This window comes from Pelophylax lessonae (genome assembly GCF_965119305.1).
Source record: "Pelophylax lessonae genome assembly, chromosome: 3".
In the NCBI taxonomy this organism is placed as follows: Eukaryota; Metazoa; Chordata; class Amphibia; order Anura; family Ranidae; genus Pelophylax; species Pelophylax lessonae.
This window is the reverse complement of record NC_138770.1, coordinates 17,572,855-17,597,055: the sequence shown is the minus strand read 5'-3', so window position 1 is coordinate 17,597,055 and position 24,201 is coordinate 17,572,855. Positions and strand designations below refer to the sequence as shown.

Here is a 24,201-nt window from a genome sequence, read left to right as displayed (position 1 = left end):
TTTAGAAACAGACAAAAAGTGTTTGTGAAATCTTCCCGCACAAAATGTACTCAGCCAATGAAAGATGATGAGATGACTCCATTTTTATTTTTCTCCTGCTATCAATGGCCAACACGGGACGACACTTCATCCATGTCTTTGGTGATCTCTGATCTCCTTAAGAAGTGTTTCTTACATGATGAAGATCAGCCATGGAGTATATCTGAGGTGTATATCAGGGTGTGCTTCTTCCACACATGTCAACCAACATTCATATACAATACATTTCCCGCACTCAAGGCACTAATACACCTCGAGGGTTGTGTGGGATCCCTGATGTACAGGAAGACAGGACTTCAGTGAGGAACAATTCCCTCACTCAGGACAGGAAAGTGGTTTCTCCCCGTGTGAGATCTCTGATGTCTGTAAAGATTGGACTTCACTGAAAAACATTTCCCACACTCAGAACAGGAATATGGCTTCTTACCAGTGTGCAATCTCTGATGCTTGGAAAGATTGGACTTCACTGAAAAACATTTCTCGCACTCAGGACAGGAATACGGCTTCTCTCCTGTGTGAGATCTCTGATGCATGGAAAGATTGGACTTCATTGAAAAACATTTCCTGCACTCAGGACAGGAATACGGCTTCTCTCCTGTGTGAGATCTCTGATGCTTGGAAAGAGTGGACTTCTCTGAAAAACATTTCCCGCACTTAGGACAGGAATACGGCTTCTCTCCTGTGTGAGATCTCTGATGTATGGAAAGATTGAACTTCTCTGAAAAACATTTCCCACACTCAGTACAGGAATACGGCTTCTCACCAGTGTGAGATCTTTTATGCACATTAAGCTTGGATTTAAAACTGAAACACTTCCCGCACTCAGTACAGGATAACCTCTTATCTGTTGGAAGGACGGCACCGTCCCTCACAGTCTGGGATTCCTCAGGATAAGAGGAATACGATGGTCCAGCACCGTCCCTCACAGTCTGAGGTTCCTCAGGATAAGAGGAATACGATGGTCCATCTACACTGTGTGGTGCTGGATGGAGATTTGAGGTAACCGGGTTTTCTCCTGGACTATACTGTGTGATGTCCTCATCTTCTACTTTGCAGTCTGGAGACAAAGTGAGACAATCCTCTGAGGTTTTCCTCATCTCCCGTCCATCTACTAAAATAGAAATACAAAGATTATTACTAGACATGAGCAGATTGGTTCCCCTAAACAAGGACGGGCTGAGCCCCACCAGAGGTCAGAGAGTGAGGATGGGGGAGAACAACCAAGATGAAGACTGAACTGATCCTGAAGACCACCATCATTGGGTTACTGACTCCTCCCTCATTATCACTTTCTGTTTAAGGTTCCAAAGTCTGAGGATGTTATCACATTATTATCAACATGTAAAAGTCTGTCCTCCAATCAAATCATCAGATATAAAATGTCCAGCTGGTAGAAAATGGATGTAACAAAAGAGAATCCATATTATGTGTATATATAGCAGTGGGTAGAGGGGAGAGAGCAGGAGTATGTAATGTACAACATAGAGTATATAGTGCAGGGGTCAGGAGTATGTAAAGTACAACATAAAGTATATAGTGCAGGGGTTAGTAGTCTATAATGTACAACATAAAATATATAGTGCAGGGGTCAGGAGTATGTAATATACAACATAAATTATATTATAAAATACCCTCCAATGGAGTGGGGACTATTATGGGCATATCAGACAAAACAAATTCCAAAAACATGGACTATAAAACAATATCCATTTTATTACATACAGATTAAAAACTAGACTATAAAAGAATGTGGCCTGTGAACATTTGTGTAATAACATGCTGGAAAGAGAGGCTGAATTGTGACCATCTAACATGAACTTCCAGACCAACAGGCTGGAGCAGAGTGATTGGTGGTGCAGCTGAGCTGCTAGAACGGCACCGTGCTTTGCTGTTACCGGTGGTTTTGCAGCGACACCACCCAGCCTGATGAATCTGTGAGTCTGGAAGCTCATGTTAGATGACCTCAGCTGCCTGCTTTGTATTCAGCATTACACTTACCATTGGATGACAGTTCCATCTAGCAGTGTGGTGTTGCTGTCACTAGTGTAATTACATGCATCTGAGGATACCTGGTCCTATTTTGATACCCCTTGTGTCTCTGCAGACAATCACAGCGCCCTCTGTCTTAAGCCTAAGCATCATTGTGGCAAAATTTCTTGTCTTTATGATCCTTGGCTTGTCCATGTGAAGGCAGTGTATATGGCCGGAAAATCTTTATACCTACCATATGAGCATCCCGAAGAAGATTTCCGACCCTCATTTTAGAAACGCCTCGGATGTCTCATTTCATTATTATGTTTTGGTTGAGGTCCTGGTAATCATACCGCTATCTCACAAATGTTCACAAGACACATTCTTTTATAATCTAGTTTTCAATCTGTATGTAATACAATGGATATTGTTTTATAATCCATGTTTTTGGAATTTCTTTTGTCTTATAAGCCCATAATAGTCCCTACTCCTATGGAGGGTATTTTTTGGATGTTATGACCGGGATGATGGCATTCTCACAGCTTTCCACCATTTACATTTATAATATAAATTATACAGTGTAAGGGTCAGGACTCATAATATTGGTATTCAGGAATCAGTGGAAGCTTAAATGTTTACATGAGACAAGTTGCAGAGGTCCCACACCGCTGCCTCCCATCTCCTGAGACTGCACTCAGTGACTTGGATGTGAGACTATCAGTGTTGGGGTAGTTACTCAAAAAATGTAACTAGTTAATTCTGTAAATTGTAATGAGATTACTTTACTAGTTACTGCATTTGAAAAGTAACTTCACTACTTATTACTTTACTTTCCTCTTTCTTAATTGACCGTGTAGAAGAAGATACATGACACTCTTTCTGCATAGAGTTTATTGTATAAACACAGGCTTTGGGAAACATGAGAACAAAACCTGAAAAAACAGAATAAAACATAAAGTGCAACAAAAAGTCATAAACTTCATCCCTCTCTATTCTTTGAAATAACGATTGTATCGCATGGCTTGGGTAACGCAGGAAAGCGCGTTCCTATAGTCTAGTAGAGTAGTGTAGTTACCAATATTAGTATTGTAACTAGGGTTGAGCGAACACGGACTGTATTATTCGTGTTCGTACCGAATAATTGGATTTTTGTTACCCGAACACTTTACTGTATATTCGGGTAAAAATCCGTGTTCGGTCGTTTTATTTCCGGGTTTTGTATGCATTGGCGCGCTTTTCGTGGCGGGCTTTCAACAGCCAATCAACAAGCGTTTAACTGGTGTGCCTTAAGCCATCCCAGCCATGCCTACAAATGTATGAGTAGCTGTGATTGGCCATCTGAAGCATGTGACCAAGTCTTTAAGTTCAAGACCGAGCGCCGCTGCGTCATTCTGCTGTGTAGTTCAGGGACAGAGCACACATCATACGTGCTGGCTGCTGATTAGGGACAGACAGGCAAAACTCATTTGTGTCCACATAGAATTGAGGGACAGGTCGGAGTGTGTTAGGCAGGGCGAGTTGTAGGGCATTTTAGGGAGAGGCTGCTGATTTTTAGGGTCAGTTTTCTACAATCGATTTTGCTGTGTGGGGGGGGGGGGGTTTGCAGTGACCGATCTTATCAATCCTTTTAGGGAGAGGCTGCTGATTTTTAGGGTCAGACAGTGTGTTCTACAATCGATATTGCTGTGTGTGTGGGGGGGGGGGGTTTGCAGTGACCGATCTTATCAATCCTTTTAGGGAGAGGCTGCTGATTTTTAGGGTCAGACAGTGTGTTCTACAATCGATATTGCTGTGTGGGGGGGGTTTGCAGTGAGCGATCTTATCAATCCTTTTAGGGCGAGGCTGCTGATTTTTAGGGTCAGTTTTCTACAATCGATTTTGCTATGTGGGGGGGGGGGTTGCAGTGACCGATCTTATCAATCCTTTTAGGGCGAGGCTGCTGATTTTTAGGGTCAGTTTTCTACAATCGATTTTGCTGTGTGGGGGGGGGGGGGGTTTGCAGTGACAGATCTTCTCAATCCTTTTAGGGAGAGGCTGGAGATAGGCAGGTGTCAGTGGTCCACATCGATTTTGCTGTGTGTGGGGTGCAGTGAACACAATCTTTTTTGCCCACTGAGGAGGAGGGAGAAAAGTCTTTTTCTATCAGTCACTGTGTGCAGCGTTTTTCCTTCAGTGCTGTGCTGTGCTGACTCTGATCATACACTGCTGTGTTCAGTGTTCACATGTGCTATTATTGAGTGGTTTCAAAAATCATACACTTTTTTCTATTCCACTATTCAATATACAGCCTTGTGTTAAAAAAATTAAATTGTGGCCTGCAGCAGAGCTGAATGATATAAGACACTGCTGTTCACATGTGCTATTGATAAATCACACCAATTTTATATCATATTTTCTATTCTGCTATTCAATAAAAACCTTTGGGTATAAACAATTAAATTGCGGCATAGTCTGTGTTGGTACGTGTGAGATACACCTTTCCAATTTTTGGGGTGCATATCATACTTCTGAAGATTTGAGGGTGCTGCCTGTTCCAAACTCCTCCTACTCCTCATCCTGCCTTTTAGGGGTACAAAAAATAGTAATTGGGGCCTAGTGTGGTTCTGTACGTGTGAGATACATACACTTTTTTTGATAATATTTTCTATTCCGCTATTCAATAAAAACCTTTGGGTATAAACAATTAAATTGCGGGATAGTCTGTGTTGGTACGTGTGAGATACACCTTTCCAATTTATGGGGTTCATCTCATACTTCTGAAGATTTGAGGGAGCTGCCTGTTCCGTACTCCTCCTACTCCTCATCCTGCCTTTAGGGGTACAAAAATAGTAATTGGGGCCTAATGTGGTTCTGTACGTGTGAGATACATTCACTTTTTTTGATAATATTTTCTATTCCGCTATTCAATAAAAACCTTTGGGTATAAACAATTAAATTGCGGGATAGTCTGTGTTGGTTACCTGTGAGATACACCTTTCCAATTTATGGGGTTCATCTCATACTTCTGAAGATTTGAGGGTGCTGCCTGTTCCGTACTCCTCCTACTCCTCATCCTGCCTTTAGGGGTACAAAAAATAGCAATTGGGGCCTAGTGTGGTTCTGTACGTGTGAGATACATACACTTTTTTGATAATATTTTCTATTCCGCTATTCAATAAAAACCTTTGGGTATAAACAATTAAATTGCGGGATAGTCTGTGTTGGTACGTGTGAGATACACCTTTCCAATTTTTGGGGTGCATCTCATACTTCCGAGGATTTGAGGGTGCTGCCTGTTCCGAACTCCTCCTACTCCTCATCCTGCCTTTGGGGGTACAAAAAATAGTAATTGTGGCCTAGTCAGGTTCTGTACGTGTGAGATAGATACACCTTTTTTTGATAATATTTTCTATTCCGCTATTTAATCTACACCTTTGGATAAAAACAATTAAATTGCGGGGTAGTCTGTGTCGGTACGTGTGAGATACATACACCTTTTGATATCATATTTTCTATTCCGCTATTTAATCAAAACCTTTGGGTATAAACAATTAAATTGCGGGATAGTCTGTGTCGGTACGTGTGAGATACACCTTTCCAATTTTTGGGGCGCATCTCATACTGCAGAGGATTTGAGGGTGCTTCAGTCTGCCTCCTGCCTGTTCCGAACTCCTCCTACTCCTCATCCTACCTTTAGGGTACAAAAAATTGTAATCGGGGCCTAGTCTGTGTTTGTACGTGTGAGATACACCGTATTATAAAATTTTTCCTATTCCGTTATTCAATATACACCCTTTTGGAGTCTAAAAAATTAAATTACGGCATAGTCTGTATCGGTACGTGTGAGATACACCTTTTAAATTGGTTTGGCGCATCTCCTTCCACCGCCAAGGATTGCAGGGCGCTTCAGTTTGCCTCCTGTTCCCAACTCCTCCTACTCCTCTTCCTCATTCTGCCTTTAGGGTACAAAAAAATTTTAAATCGGGGCCTAGTCTGTGTTTGTACGTGCGAGATACACCATTTTTTATCCTCTTCCGCTATTCAATATACACCCTTTTGGGATAAAAAACATTAAATTGCGGCATAGTTTGCATATTTGACTGTGAGATACACCCGTGCGATACTGTTGTTGTTTTGTTCCGCTATTCAATAAACACCTTTCTAGGGCAAGATCTTAAATTACAGAAATATGAGGAGACCGTCAAATAGGGGCCGTGGCCTGGGTCGTGGTGCTGCTAGTAGAGCTCCTGTTGCAAGGAGAGGACGTGGTCGATCTGTGCCAGCTACACGCACAAGTGAAACACCTTCCTCAAGTGTTAGTAGGCGACAGAACCTGCATCAGTATTTGGTAGGGCATCATACGCCTCTAGAAGTGATGATGCCAGAACACGTAGAGGCGATAGTAGATTGGTTTGCTGCTGACAGTGCCTCCAGTTCCTTCACATTGTCTCCCACCCAGTCTACTGCAGAAAGGTCAGAGTTGGCACCTGCAGCCAATGTCCAACCGTCTTTCACCTCACCCCCTTGCAAATCAGGCAAGCAGTCTGAGCCCCAAGCCATACAGCAGTCTCTTCTTCTTTTTGATGACTCTGTCAGCAGGGTTTCCCAGGGCCATCCACCTAGCCCTGCCCCAGAAGTGGAAGAGATTGAGTGCAGCGATGCCCAACCACTTATTTCTCAAGATGAGTACATGCAAGGACCATCGCAGCACGTCTCCGATGATGACGAAACGCAGGTGCCAACTGCTGCGGCACTCAGAATTGTGGAGACCGACAAGGAGGGCAGGGGTGAAGACTGGGTGGAAGATGATGTGGAGGACGATGAGGTCCTCGACCCCACATGGAATGAACGTTATGCAGGTGACCTGAGTAGTTTGGAGGAAGAGGCGGTGGTCGCACAGAGCCAACAGCACAGCAGAAGAGGCAGCAGGGTGCAGAAGCGGAGCGGGCGTGCCCTAGACACTACGCCTGCTACTGCCCAACGCACCAAGGGAACGAGCGCAGCAAAGCCAGCTCAAAGGAGTTCTCTAGCGTGGAAGTTCTTTAGAAAATGTGCTGATGACAGGACACGAGTGGTTTGCACCCTGTGCAATCAGAGCCTGAAGCAAGGCATAAACCTTCTCAACCTGAGCACAACCTGCATGATTAGGCATCTAAGTGCAAAGCACGAGCTGCAGTGGAGTAGACACCTTCAAAACCAAGAAACGTCTCTGGCTCATCCTGCTTCCTATTCTGCTGCAGTCTCGGCCGCTCCAGCCACATCTGTAGTGATTCCGGCACCTGCCACCCCTCAAACAGACGGTCAGCAACACCACCACCTGGGTCACCAACCATCTCCACAATGTCCCGTGGAAGCGTTCATCTCCCAAACACTTGAGAGGAAGAGGAAGTACCCCCCTACCCACCCGCGATCCCTGGCCCTGAATGCCAGCATTTCAAAATTCTTGGCCTTTGAAATGCTGTCATTCCGTCTGGTGGAGACGCACAGTTTTAAAAACCTTATGTCGGTGGCTGTCCCACAGTACGTCGTGCCCAGCCGCCACTACTTTTCCAGGCAAGCCATCCCTTCCCTGCACAACCAAGTGGGGGAAAAAATCAGGTGTGCACTGTGCAACGCCATCTGTGGCAAGGTCCACCTAACTACCGATACGTGGACCAGTAAGCACGGTCAGGGGCGTTATATCTCCCTAACGGCACTCTGGGTAAATGCAGTGGCGGATGGGCCTGAGGCGGATAGCAATTTGGCGCATGTCCTTCCACCACCGAGGATTGCAGGGCGCTTCAGTTTGCCTCCTGTTCCTAACTCCTCCTACTCCGCTTCCTCATCCTCTACCGCCTCCTCATCCGGACAGCGTAACACCTTCACCACCAACTTCAGCACGGCCAGGGGTAAACGACAGCAAGCAGTTTTAAAACTTGCCTGTTTGGGGGAAAAACCACACACCGCGCAGGAGTTGTGGAGGAGCATTTGACAGCAGACAAATGAGTGGTTGCTGCCAGCGAGCCTCAAGCCCAGCCTGGTGGTGTGCGATAATGGGCGAAATCTCATAGCAGCTCTGGGCCTAGCCGGTTTGACGCACATCCCATGCCTGGCGCAAGTGCTGAATTTGGTGGTGCAGAGGTTCCTTAAAAACTACCCCGATATGTCAGAGCTGCTGCAGAAAGTGCGGGCCGTCTGTGCGCACTTTCGGCGTTCTCACCCTGCTGCTGCTCGCCTGTCAGCCCTGCAGCGTAACTTCGGCCTTCCCGCTCACCGCCTCATATGTGACGTGCCCACAAGGTGGAACTCCACCTTGCACATGCTGGAAAGACTGTGCGAGCAGCAGCAGGCCATAGTGGAGTTTCAGCTGCAGCACGCACGCGTGAGTCGCTCTGCGGAACAGCACCACTTCACCACCAATAACTGGGCCTCCATGCGAGACCTGTGTGCCTTGTTGCGCTGTTTTGAGTACTCCACCAACATGGCCAGTGCCGATGAAGCCGTTCTCAGCTTAACTATCCCACTTCTATGCCTCCTTCAAAAAACAATTCGGGCGATGATGGAAGAGGATGTGGCACAGGATGAGGAGGAGGAGGATGAAGAGGTAACATTTCCAAGGCTTTCAGGGCAGTCATTCACAAGGGGCTCCGAGGGTGGGTTCCTGCACACACAAACGCCAGGGACACAATTGTCCAGCAGGGGCACAGTTCTGGAGGATGAGGAGGAGGAGCTGGAGGAGGAGATGGAACCATGTTCACAGCAGGGTGGCACCCAGGCCAGCTCATGGCCATCACTGGTGCGTGGCTGGGGGGATACAGAGGACACAGACGATACACCTCCCACAGAGGACAGCCTTTCATTGCCTCTGGGCAGCCTGGCACACATGAGCGATTACATGCTGCAGTGTCTCCACAACGACCGCCGAGTTGCCCATATTCTAACTTGTGCTGATTACTGGGTGGCCACGCTGCTGGATCCCCGTTACAAGGACAACGTACCGTCCTTAATTCACTCACTGGAGCGCGATCGCAAGATGCGCGAGTACAAGCGCACACTGGTAGACGCGATGCTGCTGGCATTCCCACCTGACAGCGGGGCCACAGTGGAAGCACAAGGCAGAGGAGGAGGAGGAGGAGCAGGAAGAGGTCGCCAATGCAACCAGGGCACCGCCAGCACCTCAGAAGGCAGGGTTAGCATGGCCGAAATGTGGAAAAGCTTTGTCAGCACGCCACAACAAACAGCAGCACCAGCAGCTCATATGGAACGTCTTAGCAGGAGGCAGCATTTCACCAACATGGTGGAGCAGTATGTGTGCACACGCCTAGACGTACTGAATGAGGGGTCTGCCCCCTTCAACTTCTGGGTCTCCAAGTTGGGAACATGGCCTGAGCTTGCCCTTTACGCCTTGGAGTTGCTGGCGTGCTCTGCAGCCAGTGTATTATCTGAACGGGTATTTAGCACGGCTGGGGGCGTTATCACAGACAAGCGCAGCCGTCTGTCCAGAGACAATGTGGACAAGCTCACGTTCATTAAAATGAACCAGGCATGGATCCCACTGGACTTTTCCGTACCTTGTGCAGAATAGCGATGGATACCGACCTTACCCAGCCATTGTTCTATTTTTGCTCTTTCTCACTCTTTTGGGGTGTACCCTCATTTAAAATTTCTGAAAAGAAGCAGTGTTGGCTACCTCGTTCTCCTCAGGGCCAGATTAACGTAGGGGCTATTGGAGCTGCAGCTCCATGCCCCTACCTTTATATAGGCCCCGGGTTGGCCATATTCACTGTTACCGCTCTTCTGTCACTTGTAAACACAGAAGTCTGGCTTCTATGCTCGCTTCCCCAGGCAGCTCCCTCAGAACCTCCCCACATAGCACGAAGGCCGGACAAGGAGGGACAGTTGCCGATGCATGGATGTGTTTATGGGCTTCAGAGACAGCATCCCATGTTGAATTAGGCATGCATGGCTGCACCCTTCCTCCTCTGGGTGCATGCCAAGACACGGCCCTTAAGGCCCTTCAAAATCCTCAGCACCAAGCCCATGATGCTCTTAATCCAGCCCTGGTCCTCCTCCACCGCCTCTACCACCTACACCGCCCATAGGTGTGCGCAGCCTATTGCATTAAGGTGTGCACCCCAAAGTTTAAATACACATGCATGTGTTTGCCTACATGTACATGGCCCCGATACATTACTCTCCCTGCTGGCAAAGAGAAATAGAGCAGAGCAGGTCCGAGGGAGATCTTTCCCATCTCCTCACTGGCAAACAGAGCGATAATGCTATGTGCCCTAGGTGATTAGGGTGTGCCCAGGTACACCCGGCACACCCTGTGCGCACGCCTATGACACCGCCACATCCACCACCACCTCAACCTCCCTCCTACTCCATATGGGCCTCGTCCTTCAGAGATGAATAACATTGTTTTATTTTTCTGTTTTTTTTTTTGTTGTTTTAAGTTATTTCCCTATCCACATTTGTTTGCAGAGCACTTGCCATGCTCTTAACTACGTTTTGCTGCCATTTGCAGCACTCTAGCCCTTTCCATTGGTGTTTTAGAGCCATTTTAGTGCCTGAAAGTTCGGGTCCCCATTGACTTCAATGGGGTTCGGTGTCCGGGAAAAGTTCGGTAAAAGTCCGGGACACGGACCCGGACTTTTTTTTAAAGTTCGGCCGAACCCGCCGAACACGGACATCCAGGTGTCCGCTCAACTCTAATTGTAACTAGTTACATTACTTTGTTACCAAAAAAAGTAATGTAGTTACTGTAATCCGTTACTTTGTAACTCGTTACCCCCAACACTGGAGACTATACAGACATATCCCTCCACCCGTCACTCCCAACAGACAACAGAGCAAGTAACCCTGGGAGAATTGTTCTGTCAGAGATCTTACTAGACCCAAACATGGTGCAGAAGAATCAAAACACATGTCTCAGGTGCCTAGGTCTGGTAACACCTATAGTGAATATCAACATTTTGCTGCAAGCTGAACCCCAGAATCTCCATAAATCCAGTCTAGATACATAAATTGTGTCTGCAGCACAGAGAAGGAAGATTATCTGAGAGAAATACAGGAATACAGGACGGGGAACACAGCTCAGGAAAGTGACCAGGGGATTATAGGCTGATATCACCCAGTCCTTGCCCTACTCTGGACCAATCAGTGAGCAGTATGGGTGGAGGAATGTATTTAGTGTTAATGACCCACCTGTGCTGATCTCTGTAGGAGTGTCCTCCTCTATAAATGTCCCCGTTATTCCATCCTCCTCCATAGACTGCTGATCATCCCTCACATACCTCTCTTCTTCTTCTGCTTTAACCTCAAATTCTATATCGATTGGATCTCCACTCTAAACCAAGAAAATGAAAGAATATCATCTGTAAAATATAAGATTTAATATTGCAACATAACATTAACACTCCACACATTGTCTCCATGAGTCTGTGTTTTATAAGCTCCTCCCACTAACCTTATAACAGTGAGGGACGGTGTGACCTTCCTGTGTGGAATCCCGGGAATACAGAGGACGGGGACATCTCTCTGATGGGTTCCTGGTATTAGGTGGCTCCATCATATCCTTGTGTCCTTCTGAAAACTCCTCCATCACTCCATACTCCTCATCCTCCTCTTTATACTCTTCTTTAACATCAATATTATCATCCCCGAGGTTTCCACTCTGAATATATAATAAAACATTCATTGTAACAAATATACTGTATATAAATCAGAACTACCAATAATTGTCACTCATCTACCTGATGATGGTGAGGGATGGTGTGACCTTCCTGTATGGAATCCCGGGAATACAGAGGACGGGGACATCTCTCTGGTGGGTTCCCATTACTGGATCCATCTGTAGGAAACACACACACTGACTGAATACATTGTTTCTATGTGTTTATCAGATGATGGGGGATCTAGGTGGACCCTCCGTACTGCTCTCTCCTTTACAATAAAGTCTCCTCTTACCCGGTGATGTGAGGGGCGGCTGATTCTCCATCATGACGTCCTTTTAGAGATCCTTGTGTCCTTCTAAATACTCCCACTCCTCCATGGAGAAATAGACAGTGACATCCTGAGACCTTATAGGAACCTGACGCAACCAGATTACCATAGAAAAAAGAAAAAAAAAAAAAACACACATAGAAAACCTCCGTATATTCAATCCTATACCCACACCAGTCTGATAACCTTACACCTTTCAGAGTGAGAATCATTAACCACTATTCTCTGTCTTTTAGCCAGTTTTCTATCCCCTTTATAAATGGATTTTACAGCCTGTAAACTTTACCTTACACATTAGGCCTGTTTGGGGAACTGTGACACACGCTTTTGAAAAAAAACAAGTATACCACGTCCACAGCCACCCCTCTGTCCAAGTATACCACCCAATGGGAGATTATCTCAGCATGACTTACGTAATGAAGGAGATGAGGGGGAGGGGAGGAAGTCATCTAAGGTGACCATAGATACATGGAAATTCAGCTGGTTCAGCAGGGATCGGTCACATTTCCATCCATGTGTGGCCACTGCCGGATAAAAGTCACTCAATCAGCGGCTGCAGCCAATAGCTTCATCACTGATCTGTGTATTCTGAGAGCGGAGGAGCGTCCCCTATTGTCAGAATACAATAGTGCAGTGGGGAGGACTCTCCCATCCCCCTCCAATGTGTAGATGGGGGAATCGCTTCAGCTTTTTTTTTCTCTCGTCCCGCTGGCTGAACAATAAAACTGAACCATGTATGGCCAGCTTTGGAAGGAAGATATATTATTCATCAACTGATCCCCCTGAAGGGTTTAATCTAGGTTTGCACACTATATATGTGTGTATCATCATCTGCTGGAGATAAAAGACATCACAGTGATTATGGAGGAAGGGAACGGACATGACGGGGGGGGGGGGGTTACTGGATGTAAATAGAAAATAAGATCTTATTACCTCCTCTGCTGCCACTTCCAGCAATGTCTTCTCTCTCCGTCCTCCTTACTCACCTTTCATCTGGAACTTCCTGTCTGTATCTGACATCACATCCTGTCTTTCATAGAGACTTCCTGTCTGGGTAGAAGTGAGATCACCACCTTGTGGAACTCAGAGGAACTGCAGCCCTCAGAAACTGTGTGTGTATTGTTTATTGACAGATGCAGCTCCATATCTTCTTAGACCATTGGGTTATGCTTCTCCCATCAGGAATAGGACACTAGGCAGGAAAAGCTTTACCACGCCTATGGGACTGTCCCTGCAGGCATAACCCCAAACACTCTGCTACAGTAAGGTGACCAGACGTCTCAGTTTTCCGGGGACAGTGCCCGGAATGAGAACCCTGTCCCTGGAGCCAGTCTGTCAACGGATGTGACCCCGAATTGCAGTGGAATACCACTGGGGGGTGGTCTGCCCCACATGCCTTCGGGGGGTGTCAGGTCGGTGTCTCCCACCATTTTAGCTTTAATTTGAATCCTTGGGTGCCGCTGTCACCCAAAGTCCCGCCTCCTTGTGTGGCTCCTTTGATAGACAGCACACTTGTTCAATGGCGGGACGTGTGCTGTCTGTCATAGGTAGGAGCCGATCCAGGAGGTGGGACTTGCGTGACAGCGAGAGCCCGGTGATTCAAATTAAAGCTGAAACAGTGAGGGACGCCGGCCTGTGTGAAAATGTGATTCGGCTCTCGTCTCTCTCATCCGCTCTCCTCCCTGACCCCCTGCACTGGTAAGACTGCACTGCTGAGCACTGGTAAGACTGCACTGCTGGGCACTGGTAAGACTGCACTGCTAGGCATTGGTGAGACTCCACTGCGGAGCACTGGTAAGACTGCACTGCTGAGCACTGGTAAGACTGCATTGCTGGGCACTGGTAAGACTGCACTGCTGGGCACTGGTAAGACTGCACTGGTGGGCACTGGTGAGACTCCACTGCTGAGCACTGGTAAGACTGCACTGCTGAGCACTGGTTAGACTGCATTGCTGGGCACTGGTAACACTGCACTGCTGGGCATTGGTAAGACTTCAATGGTAAGACTGCACTGCTGAACACTGGTAAGACTGCATTGCTGGGCACTGGTAAGACTGCACTACTGGGCACTGAAAAGACTGCACTGCTGGGCACTGGTGAGGCTACACTGCTGGGCACTGGTAAGACTGCATTGCTGGGCACTGGTAAGACTGCATTGCTGAGCACTGGTAAGACTGCACTGCTGGCACTGGTAAGACTGCACTGCTGAGCACTGGTAAAACTGCATTGCTGAGCACCCTAGCACAAGGAACAAACTTTTCAGAGAAAGGGAATACAATAAGACACGTGGCCACTCACTAAAACTAGAGGAAATACGGTTTAACCTTAAAATACGTAGGTGGTTCTTTACTGTCAGAGCAGTAAGGATGTGGAATTCTCTTCTACAAGCAGTGGTATCAGCAGGGAGCATCTATAGTTTCAAAAAACTATTAGATGGGACCTTAAAGACCACAACATACAGGGGTATACAATGTACGGTTAACAGCAAACACACACACACACACATATGATAGGTTGAACTGGATGGACTGATGTATTTTTTCAACCTCCCAAACTATGTAACTATGTAATGATGGCGTTGTAGAAAAATGGGTTCATGTCAATCAATTACGTGCTTGTCATCCTAGGTCTCAACTGAGAATACTGGAAGGTGAAGACGAAGAAGAGACTTAATAAGTATATCCAGAGGATGTGAATATAATGATTTGACATTGTGATCATTTCTCTCAATTGACAGATTTTTACATGTTAAGCTTCTCCATAGTTGTTTTGGTCTTGCCAATCATGCAGAATACTATAGTCATGGAGTTTGATCAATAACATTTAGCTAACTGATGGATAATTACCCAAGTGCTACATCATAGATATGACATAGCTAAAAAGAGCACAATATCAATTGAGAAGAATATATATTTATACCATCTGTTTTATTTAATAGGAGGACTTTTAAAGCGATCAGGTGGATCATATTAATCCTTGTTGCCCAGTTCAGGACTGAACCTATCATTGAGTCGGGTCCTTCATCAGGAGCATGTTGCAAGATGCTCCAGGATTCTTATTAACGGAAAGGAAGATTTTGTTTCAGACCTTTGTGAGTTTGGATCCAAAGATATCAATTGAAAGGAATTACAATATATCCAATTTTCAGTTGGAGGAGATGCGAGAATGGTATACTGCACATGTAAGCAGAGCTCAGACTAGAGTACAAGATATTTTAGAACATGTAAAGAAACCTTTCATTATCCAACCAACGTCCAAGAATGAACGACCAAAGAGGTTAGGATGGTGGTTGCCACTGCCACCTCAGCAGTTAATTCTATCTCCATAAAGACTTTACAAGCTTAAGTAGAAAATTTAAGGGAAAATATTGAGCTTCTATACCAGGAAATTGGAATTCAAAAGACTAATATGGAAAAATTGGGGTATGTAGTTAACAATATTATAGTTACTACAAGCTTACATTCGGAACTGATTTTGGGTTCTACAGAATTACATAAAAGTCATGAACGATTCAAATATGAACTTTTATTTTTGAAACATCCTATAATGTTCCATACATTAATGTTTTTAGAAGAAGTTCAAAGTGGTATGAATTACTTACTTCATGGCCGCGTGCCATTATATTTTGTTTCTCGAGACATTATAAGAAAATGTTGTTGGAACTCGGTGAAGAGGCGACGGAAGAATTTCATGTTAATTTATCATTTGAAATGGGAAGCGCTTTACCTTTGTACATTGATCCAGAGAAAATGGAGATTTGTTTTTTATTGTCAATACCATATATAGATAATAGGAACATCTCTCAGATGAAATACATCCATAATGTTAGAACTTACCAGGACAATTTTTACATTAAAATACAGACTTCAGAGATGATTACATATCAGTTATCGGATCCTGGAGTATTCTCTATACCAATATTAAGTGAATGTGTAAAATTTAAAGACAATAATTTCCAGTGTGTAGGAAAATCTTTTGTATATGATGCATCACAGGCATTGTGTGGATGGTATTATTTAAAATACAGATCAGAAAAATGCCGAGAGACTATCAGTAAAACTTATGACAATTCAAATGTCCAGGCTACCTTGGCAGGAAACAAATGGTTAGTGAGCACTACTGAAAAGGAAGCAAATGTTTACTATAAAGAACTAATTCAAAATAAGAGAATAGTGTTACCCATTCCAGTAATTATTGTTGAAGTTCCTAAGGATACCAAAGTAGTTATTTGAGATACTACACTTTATCCAGTGGGAAATGATGTTTGGGAAAGTAAAATCTTGATTGTGAATGCATTTCAAGGACATGAGATTCCCATGAATCCTGATCAAAAATTTTTACTGGATAATAAACCTAATCATACTAGTGAACTATTGGTAAAGAAAGATAATTTGACTATAAATACTTTGAAATATTCATTACACGATCGTCAAATGTTATCTATAAATATCGAAATAAGCATATATGGCATAGGGATATATATATTAACCATAGAATGTTTCATATGGTTAATAATATTATCTAAAAAAATCAATTACTTAAAATCTAAGAGAGCTAATACCATTCCATTATCTGTATGGATAAAAAGAGAGGGACCTTCTTCAAATAAAAAAATAAATAAAAAAACATTTTTAAGAAGCAGGGCTACGTCTTTTGGCGGACAAGACATTTCTTCTGACCTTTTTCCCAGATATGTCTAAGGTTGCTCACCTGAATACTGGGAACAAAGGGGCTAAAAGGAATCATATGAGGCCCATACATACTGTATTCTTTTACATATTGTTATATTGGCATCCTGGCAGCCATCTTAGTCATAAGGTGAATGTAAGTTCATTATCCTTGGGTGAAAATTTTTACAGAAAATTTTAAGTCTTAGAAAAGATCTTCTCAGGCCAATAAATTAAGGGGGCCAAGACAACACGCCAAGATAAGGACTAGCCATGGTGTCAGGCTGGGTTATAATGAGATTGATGTTCTTCTTGTCTCAATTTCAACAATGGACAAGAGATCAGGATGTTTCATTTTTATTTTTTTTTATCAAAGAAAAAAAAGGGCTCATTTGAAAAAAGCCTGATGAAATATTATTATTCATTGTAGTGTTTGTATTAGAAATAATGTTATTGTATCGTTATATTATATGAAACATCTATAGGCCTACTTAATTGAATAAGTTCAAGTAATGTTTTATATACATATACTTTTCTAATAGTCTACCGATATTCATTATACATTATGGGGATGTATCCCTTGTGTTATTATTGTTATCGTGGGTCTAAGCTTTATCTACATAGGATGGGGTGATGTGCAAACCATTTTTCTTTTTGCATGAAAAACGGAAAATTGTATCATACTTACCGTAATTTTCCTTTCCTGGTGCCTATCCATGGCAGCATACTAGTGATAGAGCTCCCCCTCGACTCCACTCCGCCTCGACTCCACCTTCAGGATCAGTGAATAGCATAAATTAAAAAGGTATAGCCCCCCCCATCGTTCTCCGTAAATAGAAAAAACGAGGGAGGGATCGTATGCTGCCATGGATAGGCACCAGGAAAGGAAAATTACGGTAAGTATGATACAATTTTCCGTTTTCCTGGTGCCTCCATGGCAGCATACTAGTGATAAATAACTAGCTTACACGGGTGGGATAATGCTTAATCAAAAAATAAAGTTTAATTAGACAAAGACATTGCTGCTTGAACAACTCGTCTTCCAAATTCAACCGTCGTTAGGGCCCCTGGATACAACTCTATAGTGTCTGAGAAACGTGTGCTGTGACGACCAAGACGCCGCCCTGCATATTGTCTCCAATGAGACGTTTGCTCTCGTTGCCCATGAAGTTGACACTGCCCTTGTTGAGTGTGCATTCACTCTGGAAGGAACATCCATGTTTTGTGCAGTATAGGCCTTTTGAATGGTCTTGACTACCCAGGATGCCAAGGTCCTTTTTGAGGCTTCCTTTCCTCTGTTTTTACCCCAAGGAATCACGAAAAGCTTTTCCGAATTCCTGAAGGCTGCTGTCATTTCCAGATAGGCTTTTAGTATCTTGGGAACATCTAGTTCCTGACACGAATCTGAGAAGACTGGTAATGCCCATGGTTCACTTAAGTTGTCTGGCGTAGTCACTTTCGGAGTAAAACCTCGAAGAGGCCGTAGCTCCACCCTGTCAGGGAAAAACGATATATGCTCCTCCCCTATTCCCAGGAAGTGCAAGTCTGAAATTCTTTTGCCGGACGTGATCGCCACCAGAAAAACTGTCTTCAAAGTCAGGTTCCATAGCGAAATTTGCTCCACCGGCACAAATGGGTGTTTGGACAGCATCTCCAGAATCAAAGGAAGGTCCCACTGAGGAAAGGGATTTCTACTTGGAGGACGAATCTTAAGAACTCCTCTGAGAAAGGTGATTACCAGCGGATTATCTGCCCATCTGATGCTGGTTGCCGCTGAAATCGCTGACACCTGAACTTTAAGTGTACTCAGGCCGAGACCCCTGTCTAGACCAGACTGAAGGAAGGCCAATACGTTTGAAACTGAAGGCGCGATGGGATCAAATTCTTCTGTTTCTGCGTAGGACACAAACCTATTCCAGATCTTAGCATATACAGAATTGGTTGCTGGCTTTCTGGCTTTGAGGAGGGTATTGATGACTTGCTGGGAACATCCTAAGGATTCAAACCGCCTCCTCTCAACAGCCATATTCGAAGGTTCAGAGTCTGTGGTCTTGGATGGAACCTCCCCCCCTGTCATAGTAGGTGAGGGAAGGGAGGAATCTTGATCAGGGAGCATACGCTCATGCGTAGGGCCAATGGAAACCAAGGCCTCTTCGGCCAATACGGAAGGATTGCCAGTATCTGTACTGGTTCCCTCGTCAATCTCAGTAGGAACCTGTAAATTAGGGGACGTGGTGGGAAGGCGTAACCTGTCGTGAACCGCCATGGGCAGGACAGAGCATCCACTTCCTCCGCTTGCGGGTAAGGGAGACGTGAGAAGAAACTCGGGAGCTTTGAGTTCTCTGGGGTTGCCAATAGATCCACTTGTGGGAGATCCCATAGGCTGAGGATCTGCTGAAAAATGTGCGGATGTATGGCCCATTCGTTGGCGTCCTCGAAGTCTCTTGATAAATGATCCGCCACTGTGTTCAACTTGCCTGGTAGATAGGCTGCTCTGAGGGCCACCAGATTCCTTTCTGCCCCGATCATAATGGGCTCTACCTCCCTCAGGAGGGTCCTGCTGCAGGTTCCTCCCTGCTTCTGGATGTATGACACCGCTGCCCTGTTGTCTAGGCGTAGTAGGACCCTCTGCGCCCTCACCTGAAGAGCCAGTGAGGTTAGTGCCAAGAATGCCGCCCTCAGCTCCAGAATGTTGGAAACCAAGCCTTTCACCGGAAAGGACCATCTCCCCTGAATCTGTATTGTTTCGCAATGCGCTCCCCATCCCTGGCTGCTCGCATCCGATGTGATCATGGTCCAGGAATGAGAACCCAGATGGTGAGGTTTGGCGAGATTCTCCGGATCTGTCCACCAATGAAGGCCTCTGCGCATTATCGATGTTATCTGGATAGTTTGCGAGAGTTGACGTGTGCACCACTGGGACAGGAATCCCGACTGAAAGAACCTGAGGTGCCAATATGACCATGGCACTAGAGGGATGCAGGATGACATTGAGCCGATCAGACTCATACATTGTGAAGCTGACATGTAGTCCCTTCCTATGGCATGAAGTGTCTTTTGAATTATTGCTGTTGCCTTCATTTGGGGTAGAGAGACCGTGCCTCTGGCCGTGTTGAATTCTGCCCCCAAGTATACCATCACCTGAGTTGGAGATAGTTGACTCTTCTCCCGATTTACTAACCACCCTAGATCTTTCAGGGTTTGTAGTAGAATGTCCCTGTGGAGAATCAATTTCCGTGGACAGTCGGCTAGGAGGAGGATATCGTCCAGGTAATGATATACTCTTAATCCTTTCTCCCTTAGGGGGGCAAGGGCCGATATTAAGACCTTTGTGAAGACTCTTGGGGATGTGCACAGGCCGAAAGGCAGAGCTTGAAATTGTAGGTGGACATGACCTACTGCGAACCTTAGGTATTTTTGGAAGGTGGGAAGTATAGGAATATGCAGGTAGGCATCTTGCAGATCCACAGATATCAACCAATCCATAGGCTGTACTGTTTGGATGATTGTCTGTAAGGACTCCATCTTGAATCTTTCCAGATGAATATAGCGGTTTAGACCCTTCAAATCTATAACCGGCCTCCAACCCCCTGTCTTCTTCTCCACCAGGAACAGGGTTGAATAGAAACCTGTGAAGCGTTCCCCATAGGGTACCGGTACCGCCGCTTGTTGGAGTTGAAGTGAAACTAAAAAGTCCTTTAAGGCCTGTGCCTTCTGCGGGGATGATGGCAGTGTCGTCTTTTTGTAAGTTGCCCGAGGTGGTTGCTGTTGGAATGTCCAGAAGTGACCGTAACGGATGGTAGAAAGGACCCAAGGGTCCTAGCATTGCGTCCTCCACTTTGGTAAGAAGTGGCGCAGTCGGGCTCCCACTGGATCGGTCACTTCTTTTCTGGCGTCAAAAGAATGATGGGGGGGGGGCTATACCTTTTAATTTATGCTATTCACTGATCCTGAAGGTGGAGTCGAGGCGGAGTGGAGTCGAGGCGGAGCTCTATCACTAGTATGCTACCATGGAGGCACCAGGAAAACTAATTTGTGTCTTGAACCAAATTACTTAACTTTTATGGTATTTGGAGAAGGAATGTTAATAGCTATGGTCTCAGGCTTTGTTATAGCAATATATATTTAAAGATACACTATTTTGACAGTAACTGGCATGAAAGACAGCCTCCTAAGAAGTTTAGGTTTTTCTCCAAGGCTTAGGTCAGAAGGTTATCTTTGAGAAAACAGTTGAATTAAATTAAAGTCCCCACAGTTTTACACAGGCAAACAGTGCCCCCTTTTTGGTGATGGCAAGATAGAGATATTTATTTTATATATACCCCTATCTGACGTGTTTCATGTTGAAAAAAAAATCCAAGCCTACATTTCCCAAGGATAAATGTTTAATGAAAGTTGAGAAGGGGATCAGATGGGATAGACCGAGAAGAGAGAAAGGAAGTAAGAGTACTCATAAGAAGGTTCTTAAACACTGATGGGAGACATCTAAAGCTGATGGTGGGCTACTGAGGGGAACTGAGACACTAGGGTGACTTCTCAGACAACAGACGTTGAAATTTTGGGTAAAGTATAAATTTCTATTTTTACATAGGCAATTTGCTAGCCATATACATCTGACTGAACCATTACATCTTTATAGCATCAGGATTGAATTTAGTTCATTCTAACTGCAGTATGACTGGTCTATTTTCCAATCTTGGGAGATTATACACATGTGTATGAATCCCCTTGAAACGGATTTCAGTTTCTAGTTAATGGTGCCGTTGTGATGTATACTCAGAAAAAAAAATTAACTTCGTGGAAGTTTATCTCTACCCTAAAAACATTCTTGGCTTATAGCAAGTTTGGTGCATGGTGAGGGCACATGTCAAATTTTTAAAATTTTATTTTCATTTTTGTGAGCTGCTGAAAAGCTATTATTTACATTCCAGAAGTTATTGGTTTTGGTTACATTGATATTCTGTATATTTTTCCCATTACCTGTGTGATATCTATTATTGAAATTTTGTTCCACCTTTTGTGTTTATTACCAGTTATATTTTGACATTAGTCTGCATTCATTTTTAGTTAATAAATATATATATTTTTGAACAAAATTGTATTCATCTTGTCTTCAGGTTAGCGCTAATAAACAAACTCGTGTTTTTGTTAATTTATGGAAATAAGTTGAGAATCTCCCTTATTATAGATCCTTGCTTGTTTACATAAATGGATACTGTTTTATCAGAGCAGTATAAACATTCTGACATGGTACAGCCGACACATATCAGGAACAGGGTATGTTGGCTTTACATATTCTTTAACCACATCCGGACTGACCGCCACTGTTTTACATCATATAGTTTGATGTTAAATACCGGGGTTATGGCAGCAAATAGCTGCCATAACCCGGTATTTTTTTCAAAGGCAAGCGGTCCTCTTTAACATAAGGGTGGTCCCAGAGGCGGATTCACCGTGGGATCACCTTTATGGGGCAGCGGGAGAGGTGACCTCCCACCGCTTCCCAGTCGTTTTTCCTGCTTACCGGACCCGCCTGTAGCGGGGAAAACGATCCAATCCCCTCACATCTCAGGCCGGAAGTTGAGTGAGGGCAAGATAGCCCTCACTCGACTCTATGGCCTTGGAGGACCGGAACGACGTCATACGTCGCTGGCTAGCAACAGGCTTAAAGAGCCCATTTTTTCTTTTCCATTATAAAAACAATTACTTTTTTTTTTCTTTTTTAGTGTAGATGTGAGATGTGAAGTCTTTTTGACCCCAGATCTCACATTAAAGAGGTCCTGTCATGCTTTGACATGTCATGCTCATGACATTCCTTGTAATAGGAATAAAAGTGATCAAAAAAAAAAAACAGTGTTAAAATAAAAAATGAAAGATAAAATTAATGTGTGCGCAGTTTTGAAGCATGACATGTTAGGTATCTATTTACTCGAGTAAATCGGAAGTGAAGTCATGATGTTGCTTCCAGGTTATATGATCTGAGACCCGATCAAAGCCAAATCCGGCTTCATACAGGACTCCAACCAGCCAGCAGACATGCCGGCTGGTTGCTTGGGTTTCGGGACGGGACGGGAGACCCAGGCAGAGCCACGAAACACAGCGGGGGATCCCATTCACTGGGATTACCCCCAAGCGGCTGCTGAGCCGCACCAGTTGTTATCTCTAGAAAGCTGACTGCTGGATCTAAGAAACCGTACCAGGGTGATGCCTGTAGCTGCATATCATCCCGGTACAACCACTTCATCAAGCCGATGTATAGGTACAGGGACAGGTACGTTGGTTTGTGGGAAGTGGTTAACTTATAATTCTATAACTCATGTCCCTCAGTGTGTAAGCATCAGTACAGGAGTATGATCTCAGGTATAAGTATGAAACCATTTTCTTCAATACATACTCATAACAATAAAACACTTAATGAGTGATCAGCACTTGCTAATACAAATATTCTGTGCAAAACAAATATTATAAAATATATATTAAAATATAAAAATATAACAAAGTCGTGAAAAGAAAAAAAAACAAATACAATAAAAAGGTGCTCAGTCCCCAAAACTTTTTTTCATGCATTGGTTATATTTTTTATTTGAATATACATTTCCTAATATTTGTTTTGCACAGATTATTTGTATTAGCTCGCGCTGATCACTCATTAAGTGTTTTATTGCTATGAGTACGTATTAAAGAAAATTTTATTACCTATAAATTGAGTCAGCAGCTGCACATATTTATAGATGTGGCACGAGTGTATCACTATTAACATTAGTATGAAATCATGCCTGACAGAGGAAACTACGGGCTCTATAAATAGGAAATGTATTGGATGAGCATAATAAGCATTTGCCCAGGTGTTATTAATTTGGGCCATCATTTATTTAACACAGTAATTACCTAGGATTGTCAGCTCCAGCTAGAGGTCATAATGAGGCATTTTTCCTGAAATATCTCAATCAGGAAAATTATAACAATACCACATTATTGCCACTAGATGGAACCATTGGCAATAGGAAACCATTGAATAAAATAAAATATGACTAATACTTTAGTTTCTGGGAATAGTTCTGCCGTCCCTCTTTTGTTCCAAGACCGCAGCTCAATACACACCTTCTACAATTATTACTTGGTGTAATTTCGATGACCAGCTTTGAAATGTTGGCCATAGAGACAAGACGCTAGCCCCTGTCACAGTCTTTGAATATCAACAGATTTTACATGTCTTTATTATGCTGATTATTGTTTCTACAATCGGATGTTACTGATGATTGTATGCACTGCCCCTTTGTGTATTCCTAGGCCTTTGGGGACATGTAACTTCACCTCTTTTCTAATAAAACATTTGTGGAATTACAAAAAAAAGTCTATTATTTCTTACAGCTGGGGGAAAGCATGCAACATTCAATTAACAATTTTATTTATTAGACCTCTAAATATTTACAAAAGCTACAAAATGGATGAAAGGTAATGACTACATTTTTCTTCTCCTGCTATCAATGGCCAAAACGGTACAACACTTCATCCATGTCTCTGGTGATCTCTGATCTCCTTATGAAGTGTTTCTTACATG

The 24,201-nt window shown here is 44.1% G+C and overlaps 3 protein-coding genes and 1 pseudogene across 4 annotated transcripts in view; 1 reads left to right on the top strand and 3 right to left on the bottom strand.

The window, feature by feature from the left end:
- Positions 1-24,201, bottom strand: part of LOC309550236 (uncharacterized protein) — a gene marked incomplete at both ends in the record, with an annotated part of 809,557 nt that overhangs the window by 141,581 nt on the left and 643,775 nt on the right.
- On the bottom strand, positions 232-2,056 carry LOC309548779 (uncharacterized protein; the record flags this gene model as incomplete). Its single annotated transcript, XM_082248724.1, has 2 exons — positions 232-718; positions 2,038-2,056. The coding sequence occupies 2 exons, from the start codon at positions 2,054-2,056 to the stop codon at positions 336-338; spliced, it is 402 nt and encodes a 133-aa protein (XP_082104850.1). The 3' UTR covers positions 232-335.
- LOC309548778 (uncharacterized protein) lies at positions 10,961-14,980 on the bottom strand (the record flags this gene model as incomplete). Its single annotated transcript, XM_082248723.1, has 4 exons — positions 10,961-11,317; positions 11,438-11,644; positions 11,724-11,821; positions 14,893-14,980. 4 exons carry the CDS (start codon positions 14,978-14,980, stop codon positions 11,114-11,116), a joined length of 597 nt encoding a protein of 198 aa, XP_082104849.1. The 3' UTR covers positions 10,961-11,113.
- On the top strand, positions 15,520-21,291 carry LOC309548777 (annotated as a pseudogene). The gene is made up of 3 exons: positions 15,520-15,897; positions 16,225-16,349; positions 21,280-21,291. The product of its transcript is annotated as an uncharacterized misc_RNA (transcript).